Source organism: Podarcis pityusensis, assembly GCF_964106645.2.
Source record: "Podarcis pityusensis genome assembly, chromosome: 4".
Taxonomy (NCBI): Eukaryota; Metazoa; Chordata; class Lepidosauria; order Squamata; family Lacertidae; genus Podarcis; species Podarcis pityusensis.
This window is the reverse complement of record NC_138027.1, coordinates 66,115,543-66,142,227: the sequence shown is the minus strand read 5'-3', so window position 1 is coordinate 66,142,227 and position 26,685 is coordinate 66,115,543. Positions and strand designations below refer to the sequence as shown.

The window sequence follows — 26,685 nt, the reverse complement described above, 5'->3', positions numbered from 1 at the left end:
AAAATTTTAACCCATGAAATCTGGCCCAGCTCCTATGTATATTGTTGTTTGACTAGACCACACCCTACGGATTATACATTTCTTTTTCATACAGCTTTATACAGTTCTGGAGACGTTTTTAGCTAACTAAACAGTGTTGCTTTTCTTCTTCATCACATTCAAAAGTTATCAACCACTTGTATTATACTACTGTTGAAGAATGAAACATTTCTAAGAAGGTACATTTATGTGAAGTTAAATTCCATGTATTCCGATGTTCAGAAAATCATCACTGGTGTAAAAATTGAAAAATAAAAGTTTTATTACAAAATGTAATTTCACTGCACACAAACACAAATTTCATCACACACTCTCACACACACTTGCCACACTCACACATTGCAAAACAACAGTTATCTGGAATAAACATGTTTGTGCTACAGTCTATCGCTGCCTCCACTGAAATGTCAATGGCTTAACATGCAGCAAAAATCTGAGAGGACAGCAGAGTTCACAAATACAAAGAAAACACCCTTCAATGCCACAGGTTGTAAAATAGCAGGTACACGCTTTTACACACAGTAACTTTCTGCTCTTTGGAATAAATGATGGATAGTGCTTGCTGAACAAAGGCTGCAAATGGAGTAATAATGAGCCCCTGCTGGAACGCTATATAAAAACAATTTCCTTTAAACAGGTCTCCTACCTTTATATTCCAGAAATCCAGATGTCATTTACATTAGCCACTTGTAAGGTTCAAGACCCAATCTCATAGGACTGCTTTTTTAGACTGAAAAAGCAGATCTGCAACAAAGCCCACGTTGCCTGGACAGCGGGCACTGAAATTTTGCAGGAGCAAATCAGGGTGCAGCAATTTGCATTTGTTGGTTTAAGAGGAAGAGGAAGGGGGAGGGCAACAGAGTGGAGGGGAGAGACTGCTAAAGCAATTCACATATTGTCTGTGGGCTCTATTGACAGTGACCATCAGTCACCTGCTCATACTTCCTTAACCACCCCCTCTTGAGGAGGGGATCAAAGGTTACATGGGGTCAGAGAATCTGGAAAGAGTGAAAGGACAAGCAAAGAAATTGAGCTGCCAACACAACTGTATCATGTACAGAGGTATCTCAGCTGAGCTACAGGAGCCAAAACTTGAAAACCATTTTGTAATCTCAACAGGATTTGTATTAAAATATTAGTGCATTAAAATATTAGTTTATTAAAATGGGGCGGGGGGGTTATCGGCAGTGTCTCTTTGTAATTAATATATAATGTGCAGTTGGAAGGGGGTGGGCAGCCCTTTTGCTCTTTTCAGGCCATTGCTTTGCATTACAATGGCCCTCTCCATTCCACAAACAAAACAAAGCATTTTGTTTCTCGCTGAGCTGGCAAAACAATTGAGACATCAAGCATTCAGGACTCTTGTGGGTACTCTAGCTATGCAGCAGTCCCTGCTTAAAACTCTGATCCTAAGCAACAACTTTATTAAAGTCTTTTCAAACCAAATAGTCTTATACTAACTGGAGCAACAATGCATCTTGAAAGGATGGAACAAGAAGCAAAGGATGTTAACACGGCTTTCTGTATTGAAAGTACTGATTGCTTATACAGCTTTCAGTAGCACAGACAGTTCTTTACTGCAAACATATAAAAGCAACTAGGATGCTTCAATTGCTTCTACAATTGCTTATCCTTGTTTTGATAAGGTGTGAGAATATGCATTAAACATTATGTGTAGACCTATGAAAAAGACTAAAAAATTATTGGAGCTTACAACTTTCCCACATCTGTTCATTTATTTTAGGATCCATAAGCAGACCCAGCATAGTTAAACCCTACTATCACCAAATAGTCAGATGTTGCAGCTCCATATAAGACAAATTATGGTCTTCTGAAGCAGGAAGGAGATAGTTGCTCAGCTTTTTCAGGGAACCTGCTTTTTAATGCATCTAGAAAAAACTACTTCATGCATCTAGAAAAAGTAGTTGCTAGAAAAACTACCGTATTTTTCGATCTATAGGACGCACATTTTCCCCTCCAAAAATTAAGGGAAAATGTGTGTGTGTCCTATAGAGCGAATGCAGGCTGCGCCGCTAAGCCCAAAGCCAGAACAGGAAGACGGAGCACTGCGGAGGGCTCCGTCTTGCTGCTCTAGTTTGGGGACGGCTGCGCGCACAGCCTTTCCAGGGCAGCGGGGCGCTGCGCTCCAAAGGCTTCAGGGATCTTTGAGGCTGGCGGTGAGGGAAAGCAGCGCTTCCCTTCCCCCCACCGCCAGCCCCACAAGCTCTGGTGAATGTACCTTGAACGCACCTTGTTTTAGAGGGGGAGAACAAGAAAAAAAATTTTTCCCTGTTCTCCCCCTCCTATGGTCCGGTGCGTCCTATGGTCCGGTGCGTCCAATGGAGCGAAAAATACGGTATTTGAAAAACTGTATGGACAGTAGCTATGCTAGTGCCATAAGAAACTCAACAGCTGAGCAGCATCTCTTGATATAACTGTAATGAGAACAAAATATAGTACACCAATGTAAGAGAGGGAGAAGGAGGGAAAGAAAGAGACACACATGCACAAGAGAGATAATGCAATAGTAATTGTGGAAAAGTTTATTAAGGAGATGTATAATGCCACTACTTCTGACAATGATAACACAGGCTAAGTTCAGACATAACGAAAAACCATGGGATAATTTTGCTTCTGATTTTAAACACAGCTTTCATTACGTCCAATGTCATGGAACGGTAAGTCTGTTTAAGTGATGACTTGTGAGAACAAGCCATGTTCCGGAAGCACTTTTCCCTGATCATAGGAAACCATGGTTTACATATTATCCAAAGAAACTTCCAATCACCTTCCTTAGCACAACAGTGGGGGAGAGGGAAGCATGCAACTCCCAAGGGTTGCTACACCTTGTTCAGGTAACGTGACCCTACGGTTTCTCATTACATCTGAACTGGTGGCAAGCGTAAAGTTATCAAGGTTTGGCTCTCTTCGGCTGCAATCCTCTATCCATGAACATGAGGGGAAGCTGCATTGCAAGGATAGTAAATGATAGAGCAGAGGTCACCAATATTTCTGGACTAGTGGGCAAATTTTGTAGGGTGGCAGTCACAAAACCTTCGTAGCCACCATAGCACCTGCAGACATTGGAATGGTGATCCCTGGTGCTGGTGAAGACATTTAATTAAAGCTAGTGGGATGCCTTAGGTTTTATTTCACCCGACTTAGATTTTGCTATAGCATTAAATGATGATGCTATACACACAAAAACAAACACATTTTTCCTTATAGCTTCTCTGTCAGCTGTATCAAAGCCTTAAAGACACAGGCTTAAAAGCAAAGATGGACCAGATGAGCCTGACGTGTGGAATTTAACAAATAAAAAATTCTTACCACTATTCCCTGGTGGCTGTAGAGCATCTCCTGTTAAATCGCACCATCCGACTGGAAAGATATCCCGAGAATCATATTTACACCAATAGTCAAATGCCCCTCGCCAGCCATCAAAGGTAATAAAAACTTCATCTCCTTTAACATTCCCAATGGTTGCGGGACATATTAAATAAGGATTTTTTCTGTCTATTGCTTCTAGCTTCATTCCAACTTTAAAACAGTTTGGAGAAGGCTTTGTAGGTTCCTGCCAAAACAAAAGAGCCAAACAGGTATGTACACATGAGATCTTGGAAGGAAATGAGTTTCATATAACCTTGATGCCTAAAAGGACTCATGCTCCAAAAGATACATAGTACTGGGGGGGGAAATATGTTAGCGTTTTTCCTGTATTTTCTATGGTCCAGAGCTCCTCCATGGATAAAAATTCATGTTTCTAAGCTAAATGACAGGTTTTATGAGTGATAAAAAAGCAGCAAAGAATTTAAAAGCAAGAATTTAAAAGAAATCGACAAAAGGACACTTTGGAGTATTTAGTTATTTATAATATTTCTATTACCGCCTATCAACAAGAAGTCCATTTTTTGTTGTTGAAAATTTAAGATACGTATTTCTTTCCTTAATTACTGATGAAAGAAACAGAACTACCAAGCAACATATTTCCAACGCCTTGATAATCACAAGAAGAATAAGTTGTTACAGTGTTGTGAAAAACATAAAATAGTTTGCAGTGTCACCCGTCAGTGTTGAGACCATGAACTGACCAATTACCATCTTCAAGTCTATGCCTAAAGCAGGTTTGTAAACGAACAGGAGACTCTCTTATAAAGCCATTCGAATTTGCATAATGTGACTTCAATGCATGTTCAAATGATGAATTGCTTCCATGATGGCATTTTGTTTCCTACTCTTCCTTACGTTTTATTGTTCATTAGATTGAAGTTTTGTGGGGAAGGACATGAATTATTAATAAAAAGGGGCATAGCTTCATTTGTAAAATTGTTCATGTAACTAAAAGGACAATTTAAGTTGTAAATATAACTTATATTCTTCTTCCTTGCATAATTAAGGCACGTTATTTCATTTCTTCACTTTGTAAATCAACCCACTTCATTTTCTTCGCAGAACAGACTTGTACTGTTCCAGCTTTGGTGCAATTCATAAAGTTTATTTATTTATTTCATAACATTTCCGTTCCGCTTGTGTGTAAAAAAAACCGCAACCAAACCTCGAAGCAGTTTACAAAATGAGTAACACAATAAAATAATCAGCAAAAAAAGTTTAAAACATCCAAATTTACTACTACTACTACTATTGACTGAATTTATATACTGCCCTATACCCGGAGGTCTCAGGGTGGTTCACAGAACAAAATCAAAATATAAAACCACAAAATACATAATCTAAATGAAAACAAGAACCCAAGAACCCGCTCCCCCCCAAACGCCCACATTTTAAAAGGGCATAGGATGGGTCCTGAGCCGTTTAAGGCTTTATAGGTCAAAACCAGCACTTTGAATTGGGCCTGGAAATGGCAGCCAATGCAGTCAGACCAGGATCAGTGTAATATGTTCAAACCATCTTGCTCCGGTAACCTGGCCGCTGAATTCTGCACTAGCTGAAGTTTCTGAACCATCTTCAGACGCAGCCCTATGTAGAACGCATTGCAGTAATCTAAACTTGTGGTTACCAGAGCATAGACAACAGTAGTTAGGCTATCCCTGTCCAGATAGGGGCATAGTTGGGCCACCAGCCAAAGCTGATGGAAGGCATTCCGCTCCACTGAGGTCGCCTGAGCCTCGAGCGACAGCAAAGGATCCAGCAGTGCCCCCAAGCTACGAACCTGCTCCTTCAGATCAGAAGTGCAAGAGCAGACAATCTAGTGCCTCAGTCTTATCTGGATTGAGCTTCAGTTATTAAAATAACATAAACTAAGCACAAATTAAAACACATGTAAACATCATATACCAAGAGAGAAGAAAGGAGTAAAAATGCTGAGACTGTTACAAGAAGAGTGTGTATTGTTTTTAGCATAAAAATGTGTTCTGCATTGTCATTTGTGTATGATCCATACAACAGTGACTGGAATAAGGAGGATGGGACATAATTTATGGGTGTTTACTATGCTTAGAAGTCTTTGATACATTCACCAGACTATTCAACAGAAAAAAGTCAACCTCTCCCATACAGGAATTAACTTCTACATTTGTCTAGACTGTAATGCCCCATTTATGCATGAACAGGAACATCACATATGATAAACAACACACATATTTTAATATATTAATTTGACCTGTGTGGAGAGGTAAGCCTAAAACTGTTAAAACCAAAGAGATTTGTTCTGAACTCAAGACATATACAGGCATTTTCTAAATGCAGGCACTGAGGATGGAGAAAGATGTTCCCCTTCCTAGTAGTCCTGTCCTTTTGAACAACTTCCTTGCCTTTTCAGGCTGGACAGTGAAGTATAGTGCACTGGAATCCTCAACAAGCAATACAACTGCAGCCGAGTCTCCTACCTTCTTAAAGAATGAAGCAGGCGCCATTTCAGCACCATTTAGTGTTCTTAGGAGAAACATTGGCCAAGAAGATGCATTCATCTGGAACCCTAAAATTGACAACAATAGATGAGTTGTGCATAACAGATTTACCAAAAATATGCCTTTTAAGAAACAAGAGAACCTTTGTTAAGTGGCGTTATCTCTGCAGGATACGTTTTGATTATAAATAGAAGATGAGCATGGGTGCATCGTGCTGAGGCACTTCCCACCAGAAGCTACAACCGTAATTGAGCAATACTAAGCTAAGCACCTGGTGCAACACGTGGGAATACAGTGCTACATTTAAAGTTAAGCAGAAAGGGAGCGTTTTGACTCATACTGTATTACGAGCGGAATAGGATTTCTGGGACCAGACAGTTCGACGTCACTTGGGAAATACCAGTTTTGTATGCAGTTAGCAGGAGGTAATTACACACACAATTAGCTCCAAGCTCAGCCAACAAACAAGATGTGGCAAAACTGCCAAAGGGAAGGTTTCAAAAAGGTATTTAGCTGTGAAACACCATTTGGACACTGGAATTCTGCCTATCTTCAGAAAACATAGGAGCACCAAATACAGTATGGTATATTTTATCAAGGGCTCACTTGTCTGGCTCAATAAAGATATGTGCCAGTTTACATATACTGCAGGAGCAAACTAATTGCATTATAGTATCCGGCAAACATTACTGCAAAGATTGGGAGGAGGGGGACCACAGATAATTTCATTCACTGGTGGTGCTAAAACACCTGTTTCAAGCTGTTTTGCTTCCAAACAATTACTTTCTCAGTATAGGCCAGGTGTGGGGAACCTCCGGGTCCCCCCCCCCCACTGGCTAGGTAGAGAGGAGGGTGAAAATTTGCATAGAAACTCGCCAATGGTACCAAGAAAAAAAATTTACATTCGTTGCTTCATGCACTTTCCCCTCTGGCCACCATTGGCACGTGGCCCTTAGAAAGTTCTCAGAAGAAAATGCATCCTTCACCCTGAAGGCCATAAAACATCTTGCTAATAGGAGCAAGATTTTCATACCCGGGGAAGGAACCTGTGGCTCTCCAAATGTGCAACTGATCATCTTTGGCATTGCTGGCTGAAGCTGATGGGAAGACTGGGAGTCCAGCAACATTTGGAGGCCACAGGTTAGTCACCTCTGCTTTAAAGCGCCACTAAATTACTAACCGATTATTACTTCCATTATTCATACAGAACCATCAGTGGTGCTACACAGGCTTTGGAAGACAGGTCCATAATCTATTGCAGGCTTACGGCCTACAACAGAACACAGACATCAACAGGGAAAGAGGAGGGAAATGGAGGCATGGGGTAAACAGGGAAGAATGTGCATTATTTCAGTGACATGCAGCGACAGTAGGGCAAGGGGGACCAGGAAGCTGCCCCCAAAGACTTCACACAGGACAGATATGGCTTGAGGAAGTGAGAGAGGTGGCCTCAATAGATTTTTTTTCTGGGAGACAGTTCTAAAGGGATGCAAAAGAGAAGAGGTGGAGTTCTTTGAAGGTGTCATGCATCAAGATGGTGGAACAGGGCAAGGGCAGAGGATAACGGGAGGACAATGCCACAGAGGGTTTTGAAGGAAAAACCTGGGAACTAAAGTGACATTTCTCACAGAAGTGCCATGAATCGATGGTTCACTTGTATTATCTCCAGCAAACTCAACCCAACTCACCCAGTCCAGTACATTTAGTCTATTCTTCATTCCCTTTATCTCCAGCTGCTGTTATTTTGATATGTCATTTCAAACTCTACTGTGACTTCAAAGCAAACTTTGATTTCATCCATGTTAGGCTTATATGTTTTCTTACCAAGTGGTGGCTGAAGCATTCCTCCTTTCTTCTCGCAGGTTCCAATTGGCTGTATGTCAGAAGAATCCACTAGCCTCCAAAAGTCATTTTTGTTGTCGCTTCCATCAAGCCGCAACCTTAATCTGGCACCCGTGATTCCAATAACTGTAGCTATACATACTGAGGTAATGTTTCGAGGGTCATGGGCTTCCAATTTCATCCCCACTTTGAAATCATTGCTAGGTGGAACCCTAGACTGCAAGAAAGGCAAAATAAGGCATTTACTGGACTATTTTTCCAGAAGGAAGAGAGAGAGAAGGAATCAGCAATACTTATTTGGCTAGTCACAAGCTTATTTATTACCACCAAAATTGTTTCTCAGCCTTTGGGGCCAAGATTAAGTGTAGCTCCTCAAAGAAATCACTGGAAAATTTCCTGACACCTGAATATTTGATTCTATTTCCAGTCCTGGGCAATAATCCCAGGTGCGCTAAATGCCATTTATATTTACTGTAAATCACTCTTCAATTTAACCAAGGATTTACAGTTCCTGTTGTATCTTCACATTATGAGGTAGGCTAAGCTAAAAGATAGTAACATACACTGAGCAACGACCTTCAATGGATGAGCTACCCCAGCTACAAATCTAATACGTGATCCACTGTATCAAAGTTGGCTTCTTACATAAATTTATTCTTTTGCACAACTATAGTAAGCTGGCACTTCCACCCTAAACTTACCTACTTGCAAGCTGTCTCATCCATTTTATTGTAATTTACTTCTAATTAACTTCACAACAAATCACAGCTTTAAGAGGCATGAAAGGCTAATACCTTCCTGATAGAAAATTTTAACTTATGCAACTAGTATTTATGATTTTTAAAGCCACTGGAGCACCCCCCCCTTTAAATAGTGTAAGTATCTGAAGCGTGCAAAATACCCATATGGGCTGTGTAACACAGAAGTAGGCAGACTGGTATCAACTGGGAAATCTCTGGGGTGATTTGCAGTTAATTAATGGGTGGTTCTAGCTACTCATAGTTTAACAACAGTGTAAGTTTTTAAAAGGAAGCCATTTCTCTCCTTGTGCTAACGTTCTTAGGTGTTTCTAACTTATAAAATATGCATAATGATTGGCGGCCTTTGGCCAAGTTTTTATACAACAGTATTGGCCACTTTAAGAGTTCTGAGTTCTCATCCTTGATCTATGTTAACTCAAGATACAGATTTGTACATCCATATACAGTGAATGGCTCAGGGATTACAACAGGTTGTTGACTCCACTCTCCAAATATACCAGGCATGGCCAAACTTGGCCCGCCAGCTGTTTTGGGACTACAACTCCCATCATCCCTAGCTTAAGAGGACCAGTGGTCAGGGATGACGGGAACTGTAGTCCCAAAACAGCTGGAGGGCCAAGTTTGGCCATGCCTGAACAAGCCTCTAAACCTTGGGCTTCTTGTAAAAAAACAAAAAAAAACCCCTCATAATCCTGAAGTCTGTCCACCCCTGGCATAACATATATCTATATGAAAGGTAAACAACACAAAGAAACTACAATACTAACATAAAACACTTTCGTATACTCATTTATATTTTAAACCATTTACCTGTCTGAAACAATGTGAAGGAGCAGCTAAGGATCCAGTCTCTTTCAAGTAGTTATCCCAGTTAAAATATTCTAGGAGGGAAAAGCATGGGAGAGCAAAATTTAAACATATTGTTGAGATAAAAAGACTTCAATCTGCAGGAAGCACACAGATTTTTGTTTATTATCTTCTTCAATCTTTTGTACATTTGTCATCATTTGTGACTGGGGGAAGCAGTTAGCACTCTAAGAGACTACTGGAAGATAAGCAGAAATCATTTACCCAAAGGAAAACAAAGTATCTGAACTTCTTCTCTTTTCTATATACATACATATAATGCTTTTCTTTTCAGATATAGATATATGAAACCCTTGTTAGAATCTAGATTTATATACTATATATGCAGGAGCAGTTTTAGTGAAATTAATAGAAGTGGTTTCACTGTTTTACAGATTGAGCATTAACATAAAACAAAAAGGAACATTTCTTTGTGCACAGGGAGACGAGTCACTGCTGAAAAAAACAAACACAAATGCATTCCCACTTAAGCTGGGCCTACGCTGCAGCTTAGAATAGCTCGACCTTGCAGTGTGTTAAGTTTGCAGGGTCTGGATTCCCTTTGTTATCTATCCATTCCTTCAGAATCCTGCTGAATAAAGATAAACTACTGTGTTTACATAGCACGAGATTTCCTGGGACAATAAAGTGGTTCTTGGTTTAACAATGGCAAGGGCTGAGCTAAGTAAATAATCCTTTTAAAAAGTTTCTTTAAAAAAAATGTAAATGCTGATTTTCATTATAGTGTACAGCTGTATAATTTGGGCGAATCAATACCTGCTCCACTCAAAAATCCAGATGAAAGTTTGTTTGTTTTTGCAGGTGGGTGCACAATAGTTTGCAGGAGTGGAGAGAAGGCAGAGATGGATATGAACCACCTCCACCCACCACCAGCTAAACACAAAATGCACACAACACTGCATATCACACAAGCCACAGACATGCATGAAAATATACATACATGTACACATGAGGGGACAGGACAGAGGGAACATGTCCTCCCCAAATACACACATAGTTGAAGGAATAGAGTCAAAAAGGGGGGAACCACCCCCTTGTCTTTCCCTCCTGTACCCCCACCCACTCATGTGCTTCCTACACAACCATCTCTACTACTTCAACCCTTCTTTCTGCACATCTCTAGCTATCCTCCAGACTGAAGGAGGAGATGGTTGACATGACAACCCAAAGCTCACAAGCCAAGAAAAAAAAAACAAGGTCTCTCATACGCTGGCCAGTCAACAGACATATATTGGGACTACATGTCCAGATCCCACCTTACACTGCTAATCTGTGCACGTTCTCCATGCCTTCATAGGAGTTTCCACTCCAAATACAAAAATTAAGCCACTGAAAAAATGATACTATGCTGCCACCTAGTGGCTTTGTTAGGATAATCTACAACCTGGGGCCCTCCAGATGTTTTCAACCATTCCCATCAGCTGATAACAGTAGTACTTTGATGCCGTGTTAGAAACTGAGATATGACAGCTAGGAGCTAAATGTCACCTTAACCGTACGTTATAGGCACGACAATGGAATGTCTAGGCATGCTTTTTATAACAATACAGAGCTGAAAATGAATGAACTGCAGCTAAAATATTATGTTCATTCCTTCCCCTGCTCACCCCCCTAATATTCTTAAGAGGGTCTCTTCTCTAGTCTTCAGAGAGTGGCTGGAAGTGGGGAGGCGGGAAAAGGTCCTCCTTTCCTTCCACTCTGAGGTTTTAATCTGAAATCTGCTCGCGCTAATGAAATTCCCCGTCGCAAAATGCGCCTAGAACAATGGGAGTTTCAAACACTGCTTTGATGCATGTAGTCTAAAACAACCTGGAGGCTGCCAGGTTGGGGGAAGGGCTGCTTTATAATTGCTAATAAAACTCAAGAGGTCCTGGCTACTAGCGGAAACCCTCAAGTGATGCAGCTGTGGGACTCCTGCATCTCATGTTCTGACATTAGCTTGTACTGGATTTCTACCATTCATTATGTGGCACACGTCCTGTGTTTCACTCATGTATCCAGCCCATTATTTCCTTAAAATGTTAAAACTCTTGCACAATCAGGGTGAGCAAGGCCCATCTTGAGTAGAGCTAGTCACTTTTAAAAGTCCTTCTTTACTTCCTTCATTTTCAACCAAAAACCTGCTTTTTGTTTTAACTCCCTCAGTCTACCTAAATATCAATATTTTGGTTTATTTTAGCAACATTAAAAAGGTAAAGGTAAAGGTACCCCTGCCCGTACAGGCCAGTCTTGCCAGACTCTAGGGTTGTGCGCTCATCTCACTCTAGAGGCCGGGAGCCAGCGCCGTCTGAAGACACTTCCGGGTCACGTGGCCAGCGTGACGGAGCTGCAACTGGCGAGCCAGCGCAGCACACGGAACGCTGTTTACCTTCCCGCTGGTAAGCGGTCCCTATTTATCTACTTGCACCCGGAGGTGCTTTCGAACTGCTAGGTTGGCAGGCGCTAGGACCGAGCAACGGGAGCGCACCCCGCCGTGGGGATTCGAAGCGCCGACCATGCGATCGGCAAGTCCTAGGCGCTGAGGTTTTACCCACAGCGCCACCCGTGTCCCTCTTTTTTTTGTGCGTGTGTTTTTTTTTAGCAACATTACCTACCCTAAAATCTTTCTTGAACCCAAGAGCAAAGATACCAGCAAACCCAGGCAAAGGGCTCAGCTAGGAGAATAGGAAGCAACTTACTTATTTATAAAAAAATATTTATACACCTCTATTTCATTAAAAAAGAAAAAAAGCATACCTGGGCAGGCAGATTTGAGTTAAGTATGCTTATCTGTGTTTGTGGCTGGGGAAGCCCAGCCAGATGGGTGGGGTATAAATAATAAATTTATTATTATTATTATTATTTATTAAGGTCGTGTGTCTGGGTTAAGTGTGCATGACAGCGTGTCCCCACTTTGGTGCCAGGCCCTGGAGTGGAGTCCCTAAGGAAAAAAAGTGCCCTACCCATTTCAAAATCCTAAAGGTTATGGCAGGGCCTCTAGAGCAAGGATCTTTCTGATCTTCTTCTCCCCCCCACACAACAGCCTTTTTAAAAGAACCCGGGATGATTGGGAGACCTCCTGAACAGCATGGACTACACTGCAGGAGGTAGCTGTAACTGTCCAAAAATCAGGAAGGAGGCACCTTGCACAAGTGGAGAGGCTAATCGGGTGAGGCAGGAGGCGATGGGAGAGATAGGTGAATGAGCAGACGTTAAACCCCATTTATTTATTTTAAAAATAATTCATGATATTTACATTTACAATACATACCATTATTTAGCAATTGGTTGCTTGACAGACAACTCTTCCCATGTTTTTCTCTTTTAATAGTCTTAGAATCTAAAGAAAAAGAAAAAGGACATAAAACACAGTATTTTTCACATAATTTTGCAGAATAAACTGCCCCGGGCTGAGGTACCCCATGCATCCCTCCATTGTGCATGGATATAGTTCCAGCTGAGAACCACTGCTATGTATACAAAGCTAGATTATTTGGAAGTAATTATCTTTTTAAAGCCCCCTGAAAGAGCTCTGCCCTAAAAAGAATTTAAGTACTTTGAATGAATGAGTAAATAAATAGGGGACGGACAGACGGACACACACACGTACGTATATGTATGTATGTATTTGCCAAGAAGCAGGTGGTACTGTTGGTCCTCATTGTTGCACTGGTGAGGTATCAATTTCTCCCCTGGTCATCATGTTTAGTCTGGGAATGTCTTTTCAACCTTCGCAAAAGGTCCCCTTCTCCCTCTGGCACGGCACCATTTTTCTAAGAATCCCAACAATTCTGCCACACAAGAGGGAAAAGGGCCTCTTTGCAAAAGAGGCTGGTTTCCTCCTCTGCTCCCCAGAACAGTGCTGGGGTAAGAGGCCCTTCTACATCAGTGCTTCCTTAGAGAGCAAAAGCTCTGCTGAATGTGTGAGTCTGATGCAGCATGTCTGCTGAGTCTGTCTCTCCACCCCACAGGGTAGTATACATGTTTCATGTATACAGTGGTGCCTCGCAAGACAAAATTAATCCGTTCCGCGAGTGTCTTCGTCTAGCCGTTTTTTCGTCTTGCGAAGCAACCCTATTAGCGGCTTAGCGGATTAGCGCTATTAGCGGTTTAGCGGCTATTAAAGGCTTAGCGGCTTAGCTGCTAAAAGGCTATTAGCGGCTTAGCGGCTTAGAAAAAGGGGGGGAAGCGAAAAAAAATCTCAAGACTCGCAAGACATTTTTGTCTTGCGAAGCAAGCCCATAGGGAAATTCGTCCTGCGAAGCAACTCAAAAACGGAAAACCCTTTCGTCTAGCGGGTTTTCCATCTTGCGAGGCATTCGTCTTGCGGGGCACCACTGTACTTGTCTAGTCCTTCCTTGCTGAGGGTGTGTTTGCATTGCAATGTGTTGCAAATGGGTGGCTGACCCAAAACGAGGCCCTTGTGCCTATCAAGGCTACCCACTCCTGCTTCAGGCACTTACGTGCAGGAAATGGCAGTGCAACCAATCCTGCAATGTTAAACACATTTATTAAGACGGAAACCCAACTGGACTCAGTGGGATTTATTTAGTTATTTCTCTAAGAGTATCTGTGCATCTCATGTAATGAATAGAGTTAAAAATCAGGGAAAGGTACAGTATACTGTAAGCGCTTGGAGGAAACTAAACGTGACACATAGTTTTAAAAACAAACATTCCCTTACAAGACAAAGTACCCCGTTTCATACAGTTATCTGTAGAATATATTGCCATGGGTTGCTCTGACAACTACTAGCATAACTGAAAGACCAAGTAGACACTTCAAGGAAAAGTTAAACAATGGCTGCCAGATACTGAAGGTCAAGGAACAGGGGTGCCAACTTGAATAAAATATTGGGGGGGGGGGTCCCAGGTATGCCGTGCCCCACATAATTCATCACATGACAGGGCACACCAATTTGAATTGCAATGCCCATCAACTTTGGGGCCCCCCAACCCCTCAAATATTTTATTGGGGGAGCTGAAGGGACCTCGGCCCCTTGGAGTTGGCTCCTATGTGAAGGAAGATGGCAATCTTGTTTTGCTTGTTGTACTGGGCTGGTCACAGATCAAAGTTGGGGAGCAATAAATATCTAACCTGGCCCAGCATGGTAGTTGCTGCATTCTAGCCAAATCAAGAATTCTCCATAATTTGGAAGGGCGTAAGCATTTTCAGTGTGCTATGTAATTAACTACAACCGCGGTGTGTTCCCTGTGGAGCTCTGTAAACTCTCTCCCAAGTGTTGGAAGTGATTTGACCTACAGCAGTGCAACAATGGGACCAAGCATACATGCTCAGCTATCTGGAGGGGCAGCCACTTTATATGGCCCTGACATTTTAATCTATCCCCAATATAAAAGGTTAGAAAACTCCATCACAGCAATACAGCAATAGTGAACATACTAAATTAGAGAGAAATATGTACGTTAAATCGAAAAGCTGCAATCATATACCCATATACTTATGGGACCACAAAATGAAAAGGGAAAAGGACCAGGGCAGAGAATAAAAATCATAAAATAGCCTGCAGAAATCTATTCCACTCTGTCATGAGATTAGTGAGTTGACTGTGGGGAGTTATATTTCCAAGCTGTGAGATCTTTCCTAGTCCACCCCCCCCATCTTATTAGGTCTCTTGGGGGCCTCTTCCCCCCTGAAAACTGCAGCCCCTCATTTACGTTGTTGCTTTGTTTCAAGAACTTTACCTTTAGCTGCTGTTTTCCCCATGGTAAAATGTTTGGTCCTCCTTTTTCACAATAAGGACACGTCCATCCACGCTTCTTTTTTCAACACAACTGCTTCCTGTGGAGCAGTAACACAGCAGGTGAGGCCAAATGCAAAATAATACGTAAATAACTTTTATACAGTGGAAGCGGAATATAAACAGGCAATGCCTTTATAACCCAGTCGAGAAGGAAGATGGAAGATAAATGTTACACCTTAGGTCTAAGTCACCTGGAAACAAATGCTACAGAATTTTCTGCGCTAAAGTTCATGAAGCTTGAACCTTAAGTTTAGATAACCCATTCTGTTTAAACCATTTTATTAAAGGTCATGCTATTGTTTCTAATTCGTTTGTCAAGCAAAATACTACTTGATGATACTGTTTCCCAAGCATTGAAGACATCCTATGACCAGTAATAACTAACTAGGAAAACCAAATTCATTAGAATTCATTAAAACAGGAGGTTGTATTAGCATTAAAATTTTAATTTTGGCAGCACATAATAGTAAACAGAAATCTATTTCATTGCTACAGTTTTTGTCCCCAAGTGCACACACTTTACAACTCACATTCATAAATATTGCCACTGGTGTTATCAGATCACTTTCAGCAGCGTGTCTGGCAGTAATGAAACTATAAAGTTGATGTTTTCACTCACTCCACAAATATACAAGAAACAAATTTAACTAGTCGTTAAGTCTACTAGTTCCCTCATCTGTGCCTCAACTTAAATTATGTTGTCATTTATTGCCCCTGCCTTCCTGAGATGTGCAACCTTGATTAATGGCAATAATCTCTCATGCCTTTTATATATATTATATACCCAACTCTGAACAGGGAAATGATAAACATTAGGGAATAAACAACAATAGCACTTATCAGATTACTATCCTGCATTTGGTTTTGATGTTAAGATGTAAGACAAAGATCCAAACAGCAGGAAGGGAAACAGATTTTTATTTCCAATTGCAGCCAAAATTCAGTTTTTCAGATATTGACGTATGCCAAATTAACAGTAATCTATACTGTCTGTGGATTATTAGAAGCATGTTGTATTTATTAAAACAACCATTTAAAATTTTTATTTATAAATGATATTACAAAAACAGATGTTGTATATAACTGAATAAATTGACACATGCCTTTGTATATCTCATTATAATTTAAGTTTATACCATAATTAATTTAAAAACTGAATCCTGAATACATTAATTTTCATGAAATATTCATCTACTAACCAGAGAAGTTGAAAACATAAGAGATGGATATTATAGCATTACTTTATTATATTTCGTAGCACTATGCCAGCATTTGCCAAATTACTTGCTTTTCATGATGGTGCTAATTTATAGTTACGGATTTTAGGGAAATTATCACCTGCAATTTATATAACACTCTGACTGAGAACCATTAAAGTTGAAAAGCTGTCTACAAAAACTGCAATAAATCAAACAATAAAATACTAAACTGGCAATTGCCTCATTACACAAACAGTGTAATTCCCTGGGATTATTCTGTCTGAACCCATTCTGTGACATTTTACACAGCTAACAAAAACTGAAAAATGCTTGCACGTATAATTTGAGCCTATAAATTGCTACAGGGTGCTATGAAGAATACTGTAAAACATAAAGAAACACATAACACATTTCATGCGTCTATCGTATCCAATAAGCAGAAGAAATGAAAATCCGCTTAAATGGAACATCACCAAGCTGCTGAAGTCAAACACATTCCTAAGCTACTCTTCTCTGCCAGCAATAAACTATGAAAGGTGATGCTTAGTCCCAGTGGCCTCACTTTATGTCCAGGCTACTTTAAACAGTCTGTGGTTTTTTTATCTTTTTTTGTTGCCACCAGATTGCACTTGCTCCCATAATAAAGATTCCAACCCAGCAGTGATAATCATCCCTCTTAGCCACTGGAGTCCCTGCTAGAAACATAAAAAGAATTCCAGAGTTTCCGAAGTCTGTGCAGCTTTGGAGAGACGACTCCCTGCTAACACAGCAACAGCAGTCCTTAAGTGGGGTTGTTGATATGCAGCCCTCCCTGGCCCCAAGATACTGTTATGTGGCTTATGAAATTCCACTCCAGGTTTGAGAAGTCCAGTTTTCATTTATGGACACATACGCTGGCTTCCTAATGTATGTACAGCACGGCCAAAAGGCAACTGAACTGTCATGTATACCATGACCAGTGTATACATGGGGATTGATCTCTACATTGGGGGGTGGGGAATGTGTGAAACTGCCCGCTGGATTCAGAGCAGAAATACAGTTCCTTCATCATTATTATTAGTTCATAGTTACATTTCAACACAACATCCACTGCACACTTAAAACTACTGTTCATGGTACTGCTACCCTCGCCTTCTCGCCTTTCTGACTCAGTGCAAGTTTACAATATAGGAGCCACTTGGATACTGCCCAGAAGTGAGAATAAATGGTGAAATACTATCAGTTTGAAAGTATAGCTTAAGCTAAGGAATTAATTTCAAAAGATGTCATTCCAACTGTATGAAGTGTTGTTTTGAATCTAAGTTCTAACTCCCTTCCTAATTATATTTCAAAATAGACTTTAGAAAATGTTGTTGCAGTAAGAATGAAGTTTGAGACTTGCTTTTCAGACTACTATTAATTTATCCAAAGTCCTTCAGGTTTGCAGTTACACAACTGTAGTGAACCTGAAGTTGTGCCTCTCAAGAATCAGCTCTGCCTTGTTACATTCTGGTAAGACAGACAGACAAACAGATATACATGCATGCATAAACACACACACACACACAAATATATAAATGCCTGCACTTTTTTCACCAATGAAGTATCAAGTCAGCACCTTAAATAAATTGTCTTTAAAACTCCAACCTCTTACACCAGCATATTCACACATTTACCATCACAAGCCATTGACTTTTAACAGTTTACAAGAACTAACGCTTATTCGGTGCAAGATTAATAATGTGACTGATGAACATATCCAAGCTGTATCTTGTTTTCCTTTAAATGTACGTGATCAATCTTTCACTTAGTTCATCAACCGTGACATTTAATCTATCAAAAATGGGTTCTCTCTTCCACTGGTAAGTGAAAGTGATTAATCATGCACTGTGGGTATAAGCAAATAATCCACTTGAGAGGCACTTTAAAGAAGTGGACTCCAAATCCCATCAGCTGCAGCCAGCGTGGCATTTGCTCTGGAGTGATGGAGGAGCTGGAGTCACACAAGTGTGGCTGAACTGAAGTACAAGCGCAACGCAACCATTAATGGGATATCAGCCCCTGGAGCTAAAATTTCAGAATGCCAATTCTGCATTGGATTAAATATATGCTCAAAAGCAGCACCGACAGCTCAGTGATCATCTTCCATTGACACTGTAAGCTCCTTTGAATTTTCTGTTTATAACTTGGGTTCAGAGCGCTGGGAGCTAATGAAAAAAATACTTTTTAGTTATATAGGACAGCCAACTCTACCCACACAATAAATATAGGATGAGGAACTTGTGGCCTTCCAGATGTTGATGGACTACAACTCCCATCACCCCTGACTGTTGGCATACTGACTGCAACCAAAAGGAGCTAGAGCTCAACAGGTTCCCCACCACTGGTCTAAACGACCATCCATGTAGTGTGGCAAAATGGAAAGTATGCAAAACCTGCACCAGAGAATGGCTGTTTGAATTCCTGCTGTGGAATCAAGTTCACTGAACGGCTGCAAGGAAGGTTAGGCTGTACGGAACAAGGTTGCAATAACGAGAGAGACAGCTCCCATTGCGCTGCCCTGAGTTCCTTGGAAGCAGGGTGGGGTGTGTGGGAGAAAGAGAAACATCGGCCTCAAACTAAGCAACTCCTGCATTACCATACCTATTTCAGCAACTAATAATTCTCCCCAAGAGAAAATTCCTAAACAGTGCAGGCCCCACATATTCAGCACCTCTGTACACACATGTTCCTTAAGATGCCAGCAGAATGTCCACGTGTCATTTCATGAGGAAGTGAGATTTGTAAGCATGTGATACAGAGAAATGTTCTGTTGGTGCCCTATGACTGTGGAACTCCTTTCCTGAAGAGACACCCAAAATACCTTATTTCATTGTTTTTAGAAGATGCAAGGCCTCCCATGATATGAATATGATTTATTTAGTGTTTTAATTGTAGGTTTGTACAGATTGTTTATATATTAATTTAATAATAATCACCAGCAGCAGCAGCACTACCCATAAAAGATGCTTTATTACTTTTAATAAGTACAGTGGTACCTCGGGTTAAGTACTTAATTCGTTCCGGAGGTCCATTCTTAACCTGAAACTGTTCTTAACCTGAAGCACCACTTTAGCTCATGGGGCCTCCTGCCGCCACCGCACGATTTCTATTCTCATCCTGAAGCAAAGTTCTTAACCCGAGGTATTATTTCTGGGTTAGCGGAGTCTGTAACCTGAAGCGTATGTAACCTGAAGCATATGTAACCCGAGGTACCACTGCACTACTTTGTGTCACTGACAAAAAGTGGAAGAGAACTTTTAAAATAATGAAGGCTATGTTGAAGAACCATAAGGCACAACCAACTAAACAAAATTCTCCCTCTTAACCATGTATAGGACTGCCACCAATTTGATATTTTGCTTTGGTATGGGTTATAAAGATCAAATACCTAACATAGGACCACTCTACAAAACAGCAAACCTCAAAATAATGTTTTTAAAAAGAGGCTAAACTTCCTATACAAACTATCCAAATGATTTTGGAAGAAAGGGGAAACCAATTACTGAGGCAAACAATAAAAGTAACCATGTTAAAAAAAAAAAAACTTTTGAGAATAAAACATAGGTGCTTATTGAACGGTTATGGAGTAAACTTGTTGGAAAAGGCATTTGGAAATACGGTAATCACCAGCTGAATCCAACCTTACACATCATACTTAATCAACACTGTTTCTGCATGCAAAACAATTCAGACGTATTTCTGTAGATTTTGATTTAGTTTATTTTGTGACGAATGTGAAACGGCACTGATTCCTGCCTGTAAGTCACTGGTATTGCAGAGCTGCTGTACATAGTGCAGTGACCTGAATGCAAATCCACTGGCTATCCTATGCAAGAATGGAATATAATATTTCAAAGTATTGGTGTAGCCTTTTCTTAAAAAATTACTGCATGTTGTCATTATAAAGAATCTGTTATCATTTAAAGATTTAATTACATAATGGGATTTTAATCTTATTCTTAACAGCGAAACAGTCTCAGAAGTTATAAATATCTAAGCTGCCAGCATTTAAGCATTTTATTCTCACTGATTTCAGTGGAAGAGTTGAAATCTCCCATTGAGATAAATGGAAATTAAATGTATTTAGTTGGATTACGTGGCAAGTGATTTGTACAAGATTTTGGGATTCTCTTGTTGAATTTTCCATGTGTCCAAGCATTATTTTACAGGAGACTACATTCATGAGAGCTTCACTCAAGATGGCTATTATTTATTCAATTTATATCCTGCCTTTCCTCCCTAAACAGCCCAACTCTTTCTCAATAGGTCACACACATGGTTTAGCCAAAAGCACAATTAACAGAATCTGAAACCATTTTGTAAGCATAAATATTATTTACACTAATGATACAATTCAGAAATTACTGGCACAATTTTACTGCCAATATATGAAAGCAATTTTTTATTTCTGAAACATAACCACTTTTTAAAATTAGAAGGTACTTTAGCACCTGTTCTTTTACCGCTATAATGCTTTACTACACAATGCCATGCTGAAATATTTGTTGCAGTCAGCAACTCAATATGCAATTTAATCTAGGTACACTGATCAAGGAAAAATCAAAAGAAAGGTTGACTTGTATGGCAAGGGGAAAAGATTCGTGTGTCTTTATTTGGTTAAAAACACATCAGAAGTTTTTTTTTAGTGTTTTTTTTTAAAAAAAAACAACCCCATAATTTAATGAAGACTTCAAACTTCAATGGTTTATTTGCTCATGACATCAAAGAGAAAAAGTGGAATGTATTTCTCAAAGAAATTTCTGAGCTCGAGGAACCAGAGCCAGAAATGTCCTAATGCACAACCTTCCAAAAAAAAACCCCACTTCCACAAGTCCCATCAAAATGAGTGCAGATTCCAATTTCTTTCAATAGGGCTTGCACAGGAAAACCTCTGGGAATTATTCATCTGTATGTGATGCCTAGGGCTTTGATTTTCCAGCCTCAGTCAGAAACTACAGTATTTAAGTATATGATGGAAAGCAGAGCAGATGAAGCCTCTTTATTTCTTGCAAATGCATGTAAAGGGAGAAAGTAACTTGTTGTTTAGAGTAACTTATTCCTACTGAGAAGCCCTACTGTACTCCATGAACCACCCAAAGAACTCATATTATGGGGCAGCTATTTTAAATGCAATACATAAAATAAAGACTGAAACCTGCCCTGCCCACTTGAATCAAAATATATAGGGCAAAGCTGTTTAGTATTAAAAGCATCCTTGCATTTCATTGTAAACTTGCTACTTTCAGTCCAGTTGAACACGGGCTTAAAAAACTCTTGGAGACTTTCATTATCTGGACCCCATAACTTTTTATTTTATGTATTATTACAGCAATATTCCATCTTACTTCCAACGAGTTCTTCCCCCTCCTAATTTTGGGAAATTTCCAACTTGGCCTTGAATATATAAAGTATATGGGTTATAACTAAAGTTATTGTCAGAGCAGAGCCGCTGAAATTAACAGACCTAAATTAGTCATGTCCTTTAATGCGCCTGCTCGGAGTATGGTTAACACTGGATACAACCGTACTGAAATAAACTTTCCTTCTCACTGGGGTTACTGCTGCAATAATCAATTGCAGACTATTTACAAAAGGGGATGGAGAGAGAAATTATTATCCAATTATAATGTATGAATCAGTCCTTGATGAACAGTAACATCAAGTTCCATAACTACGTAAATGACCCCCATATGAAATAATTGGAAACCTTAATGCCTGGTATAATTTTGGTGCAAACAAACCATGCATATATAAGAAAGTTTGGTGTCTCACACACTTGCATAATAGACAATAACAGTGCAGTCCTTTACATATCTACACAGAAGTCCCCTCAAGCTCACTGGAGCTTAACCCCAGGTAAGTGGAGTTCAATTGCATCCTAAATGAAGCAAAATAGCGTCTACTTCCACCTACAGCCTCGCTCCGGAAAATCCTGCTGACAAGGGAAACCCGATTGCTGTAGTTCATTATGTGCAAACAACTATCTCTGAATCACGCCGGCTGACCATTTGTGCATCCAGTGTTTGCCCAGCTTTATATCAGAGCAACCATGACTAGGGGGAATAAGACAACTTGCTGGCCAGTACAACATTTGTAGTTAGATGTTTCTATGTATGTTTACAGTGACTTCTCCTTAATACTAATTGCTGCCTTCACAATAGCACTACTTGCCAGATAACAATTGATTGCAATTCATTAAAATGACCCACAAATTATAACACAGTAGCAGATTCAAATACAATGGTACCTCGGGTTACATACACTTCAGGTTACATATGCTTCAGGTTACAGAAATAGTACCTCAGGTTAAGAACTTTGCTTCAGGATGAGAACAGAAATCGTGCTCCAGCGGCGCGGCGGCAGCAGGAGGCCCCATTAGCTAAAGTGGTGCTTCAGGTTAAGAACAGTTTCGGGTTAAGAACGGACCTCCGGAACGAATTAAGTATTTAACCCAAGGTACCAATGTAATATGTCATAATCATGTAAAGGAACATATCTTAACCTAATGTGATCATTCAAGCTATAAGTTCCATGGTGCTTATTTCAACCTTTATTTCCTTCATTTCAACCTGCAGGCTGTCCAATCTAAAGCACTTCAAATTGAGGATTATTTTTTTAATGCAAAATATCTGATTAAAAGAGCTAAAATAATAGTTGCTAACTGCCACCCTAACTTTTTAAAATACTGTTAACTCTAGTCATTAAATGTTAGTACAAATACTAAGCTCTGCAAAATACATATTTTTCATTTAAACAAATATAGCATTGTGTGTTTTACTCCAAATTACTACGTAGCATTTAAATATATTACTAACATAAGCTTTTATTTTGCTGTTGTTCATAATGAAAATTAAAGAATCACTAAAGAATTATTTGATAGGCAACAAATTCAATGTTGAAGAAAATATAATGGCAGGAAGAAATAAATTAACATATTTTAGGCTACAATATGTAACTATTTAGAAAAGAAACACATGAAAGTTCTTTTTATTACCTAAGTTTAACCAAGCATGAAATATAGCTATATAAAGTAAGGTTCCACTTAATTACTACCATGCTGCAATCTGTACTGCAATTTGCTAAACCATGGGCAGTGGCTAATTCATAAAATATTCTTTTCACAGCATCAAAGTTGAAAGTTAACTTTAAACTTTTTTTAAATTCTAAAGCATAAACAAAACCTGAAAGTTATAGACATCACTCTGCAGAACATGATCCACTCTTAGCACCGCCATCCTAAACTTATGAAAGTCCTGTAGTGCCTATTTCAACATACTTGGGCACAAGCATCAGAAAATTTAAGTATCCTCAATCCACCTACAATCAATAGTACTTAAAAACATACATTTCTTTAGATTGTGTTCTTATGTACAGGATAATGGCTTTTACAGTACATAATCACAGCAGTGTGTTCTTTCACACTTGGGTTATCAATACACTTTAATTGTTCTCCTAAATCTGTGTTCAGCATTTCAAAGGGAAGTGGTAAGGATTAACTGATTAAACACTGTCATAGTGTAGCTGCTGTCAAAAAACACTTTAACATTAGAACCGTATTCTAACTTTACAAACCATTTACTCTGCAGTAGTCCCATGGATTTCCCTAAGATTCTTCCAACATCTGATTATCTCCAATGAAAACAATATTCACCATGGCATCATCATAAGCAGTTTGTCTTTCAGAGCTTCTAGATTCGTTGTTTTTCATCTTTATTTTGTTGTTGAAATGGATCATTTAGATTATGAAGAATAAAATACCAAGCACACTTACAGAGCAATTCTGTACATATTTGCTTAGAAGCAAGTCTGTGTGTGTTCACTAGGGCTTATTCCCTAATAGGTCTGTTTAGGACTGCTATCTTACTTACTTCAACTAAGACTCACTAAGAACTCACAGTAAACATGCATAGGATCCTTCTCAATTCTTGTCATCTGAAGCATATGATCTTGGAAAATCACCCTGGGATCCTATGGGATGGAAATATAATGGGATTTACTTTCCAAGCAAGTGCGTGTTTATGACAGGAGGTACCACTTGTTTTTACCGGAATCTAAAGTTAACACGCAGCTTGTTCCTGCCCTGAAAAGTATTCCTAGACACAAGTTGCAGTATTGCAGCAGCGTGCTGCTCTGCAAAACTGCTCTCCACCCGTCCTCAAGGCACTTTAGGCCAAGCCCTACTGACTTACGAGAAAACTTCGTCGAAAAGGGCAGGAGCAAGTGCAACGTCTTAAGCAGGGGAAGATTCGCTGGTGTGGGGGGCACCCAAAGCACACGGACTCCTCATCTGTCCGGCTGAAAGCCTTGCCTTCAATCGAGAGCTGCCTGCAGCCGGTTCTGAAGCAAGTGGATTTTAGGCGCCACTCCTACTCCTCCTACTCAGGAAGGAACAAGGGAGGGGAGCATTCCGCCTGCGGGAAGCTGCAGCCCAAGGAGGTGTGTCCTCTCACGCTCCTGTCAAATATACAGCAAAGCCTGGCCGCACACGGAACACTCCGGCCCAAAATGCACGGCGACGGTGGGGGGGGCGGCCAAAAAGGAGGAGATCTAGCTTGATCTCTGGGCGGTCAGTTCTGTGAACCCAGGAAAGGTGTCCTCCGCCGCCTCCCATGTTTCCCCAGCCCCGCAAGCGCCAATCCTCCCTTCTGAGTTCTGCCCTACTTCTGCTCCAAGTTGAAACGCCTGTGCGCCTTGTTTCTGGGTTTCTACGCGCGTTGGATTCAAACGCGCCAGCTGCGGAGGCTCAACTCCGGCGGCCAGGCTGCTCCCCCCCCCCTTCCTTATTATTATTTTTAAGTCAACCGCCAAAAAAGAGCGGGAAGGAGGAGAGAAACCACACCATCGCAAGAGAAGGAGCGCCCATCCCCGAAATCTAGGGGGCCTTCCAGGGAGCGGGAGGGAAAAGGAGACAGAGAGAAACCTGCCATGCCCCGGGCTAAACACAAGGTTAGCTCCCCTTCCAAGATCTCCCACCTCCTCCTCCTCCTCTGCCTCTCCCTCAAGAGGAATGCAATTTCCCCCTCCCCTCGGCCTTTTGATCGCAAGGAAGGTGGACGTGAAAGGTTTTGGAAGAGGGAGCGGGGGGGGGGGAGGAGAAGAAGTCCCGCTTCGGCGGAGATAAAAACTCTCTCGCGCGCTCCGAACGCGGCAGGCGCGCAAAAACTAAAATAACAACAGGGAGACGGGGAGAGAGAGAGCGCGCGCGCTCAGCGGCAAACTGCACGGAGAGGGACGGCGCAGCGACACAAACGGTGTGCAGTGGGGGGTGGGGGGGGGGACACGACTGGAGCCAGCGGGATGGGAGAGCAGCTTCCCTCCTCAGCCGAACCCGCCTTGCGGGCTTCTGGGCAAGCGAGCGAGCGGCCGGCACCCACCAGGCAGCCAACCGCGTCCCTTTCTGCACGCGCGCGCTCTCCGGAAGGCGGGCGGCAACTGCTGCGCCACGGCCGCCGCCGCCGCCGCTTCCCCTTGCACTGCCCGCGCTTCAGCGTGCGGGACCCGGGAGACGCCGCAGCGAGGAGAGGAGGAGGAGGAGGCAGCAAAGGGGGAGGAGGCGGCGGCTCCGGCTTCGCCTCCTCTCCTCCCTCGCAAGGCTCCTCGGCAGCCCCGGCGCGAGGCAGAACCTCGGGCCCGGGAGCCGCCGGCCGGCCGGCACTCACCGAAGGGAAGGGACCCGGCGCCCCCTCGGCGCGCCGGCGACGCGGCTCGCGTGTCTGTCAGCTGCGCGGCTGCTGCCCCCGTCGCTTGGATTCACGCCGCCTCCGCCTCCGCCATGTTCCTGGGGCGCCGCGCATGCCCGGCAGCGGCACTGGGGGCTTCCCTCCGCCTTCGCGTCCTCCCTTCGCAGCCCACTGACAAGGGGGCGGAGGGCGCGGGCGGCGGCTCACCCACCGCCTCCGCCGCTACCACCATGCTGCGGACCCGGCTCGGAGTCGGAGGGGGGCTGTGCGCCAGCTCTCCACGCCCACGCCAGGCGGCTCCTGTGCACTTGCTGCTCCGCAGAGCGCGCGCAAACGCCCGCGCGGGCGCAGGAAGAGCGCGCGCAGTGCCGCCCGGGCGAGCCAGGAGCTGGCGGGGCCGACCCTCTCGCAAAACAACGTTTTAAACATACGTTTTCTGTTAGCACGAGTAACAGATCATTTATGGAAATGCAGGGCAAAATATATATTTTTAATAAACCAATATACAAAACAGTTACACTTAAAACCTGCTAACAGATCACCTTGGAAGCTGGGGAGAGAGTTTCGTAAAACGGGTGCAATTCCTTTCTGTTTAGTTCCCAAAAAAAGTTTAGTCCCCCCCCCTTATCTTAATTTCACTATCTTTTCCAGTGGTTCCATGCAGAT

The 26,685-nt window shown here is 41.6% G+C and overlaps 1 protein-coding gene across 3 annotated transcripts in view; it reads right to left on the bottom strand.

Moving 5' to 3' along the window:
* The window catches only part of SCML2 (Scm polycomb group protein like 2), a 46,030-nt gene extending 19,768 nt beyond the window's left edge, over window positions 1-26,262 (bottom strand). The window contains exons 1-7 of one of the 3 annotated variants that reach the window (XM_081001628.1): window positions 25,999-26,262; window positions 15,061-15,157; window positions 12,627-12,695; window positions 9,320-9,390; window positions 7,731-7,965; window positions 5,886-5,974; window positions 3,370-3,613 (exon numbers count right to left, since the gene is read on the bottom strand). In XM_081001628.1, the coding sequence (XP_080857754.1) occupies window positions 3,370-3,613; window positions 5,886-5,974; window positions 7,731-7,965; window positions 9,320-9,390; window positions 12,627-12,695; window positions 15,061-15,082 (730 nt within the window). In that variant the 5' untranslated portion in view covers window positions 15,083-15,157; window positions 25,999-26,262. Of the gene's footprint in view, window positions 1-3,369; window positions 3,614-5,885; window positions 5,975-7,730; window positions 7,966-9,319; window positions 9,391-12,626; window positions 12,696-15,060; window positions 15,158-24,207; window positions 24,308-24,528; window positions 25,102-25,998 lie in introns of those variants that run through there. The other 2 variants (XM_081001629.1, XM_081001630.1) reach the window with 2 other exon arrangements.
* Window positions 26,263-26,685: the final 423 nt, after the last annotated feature.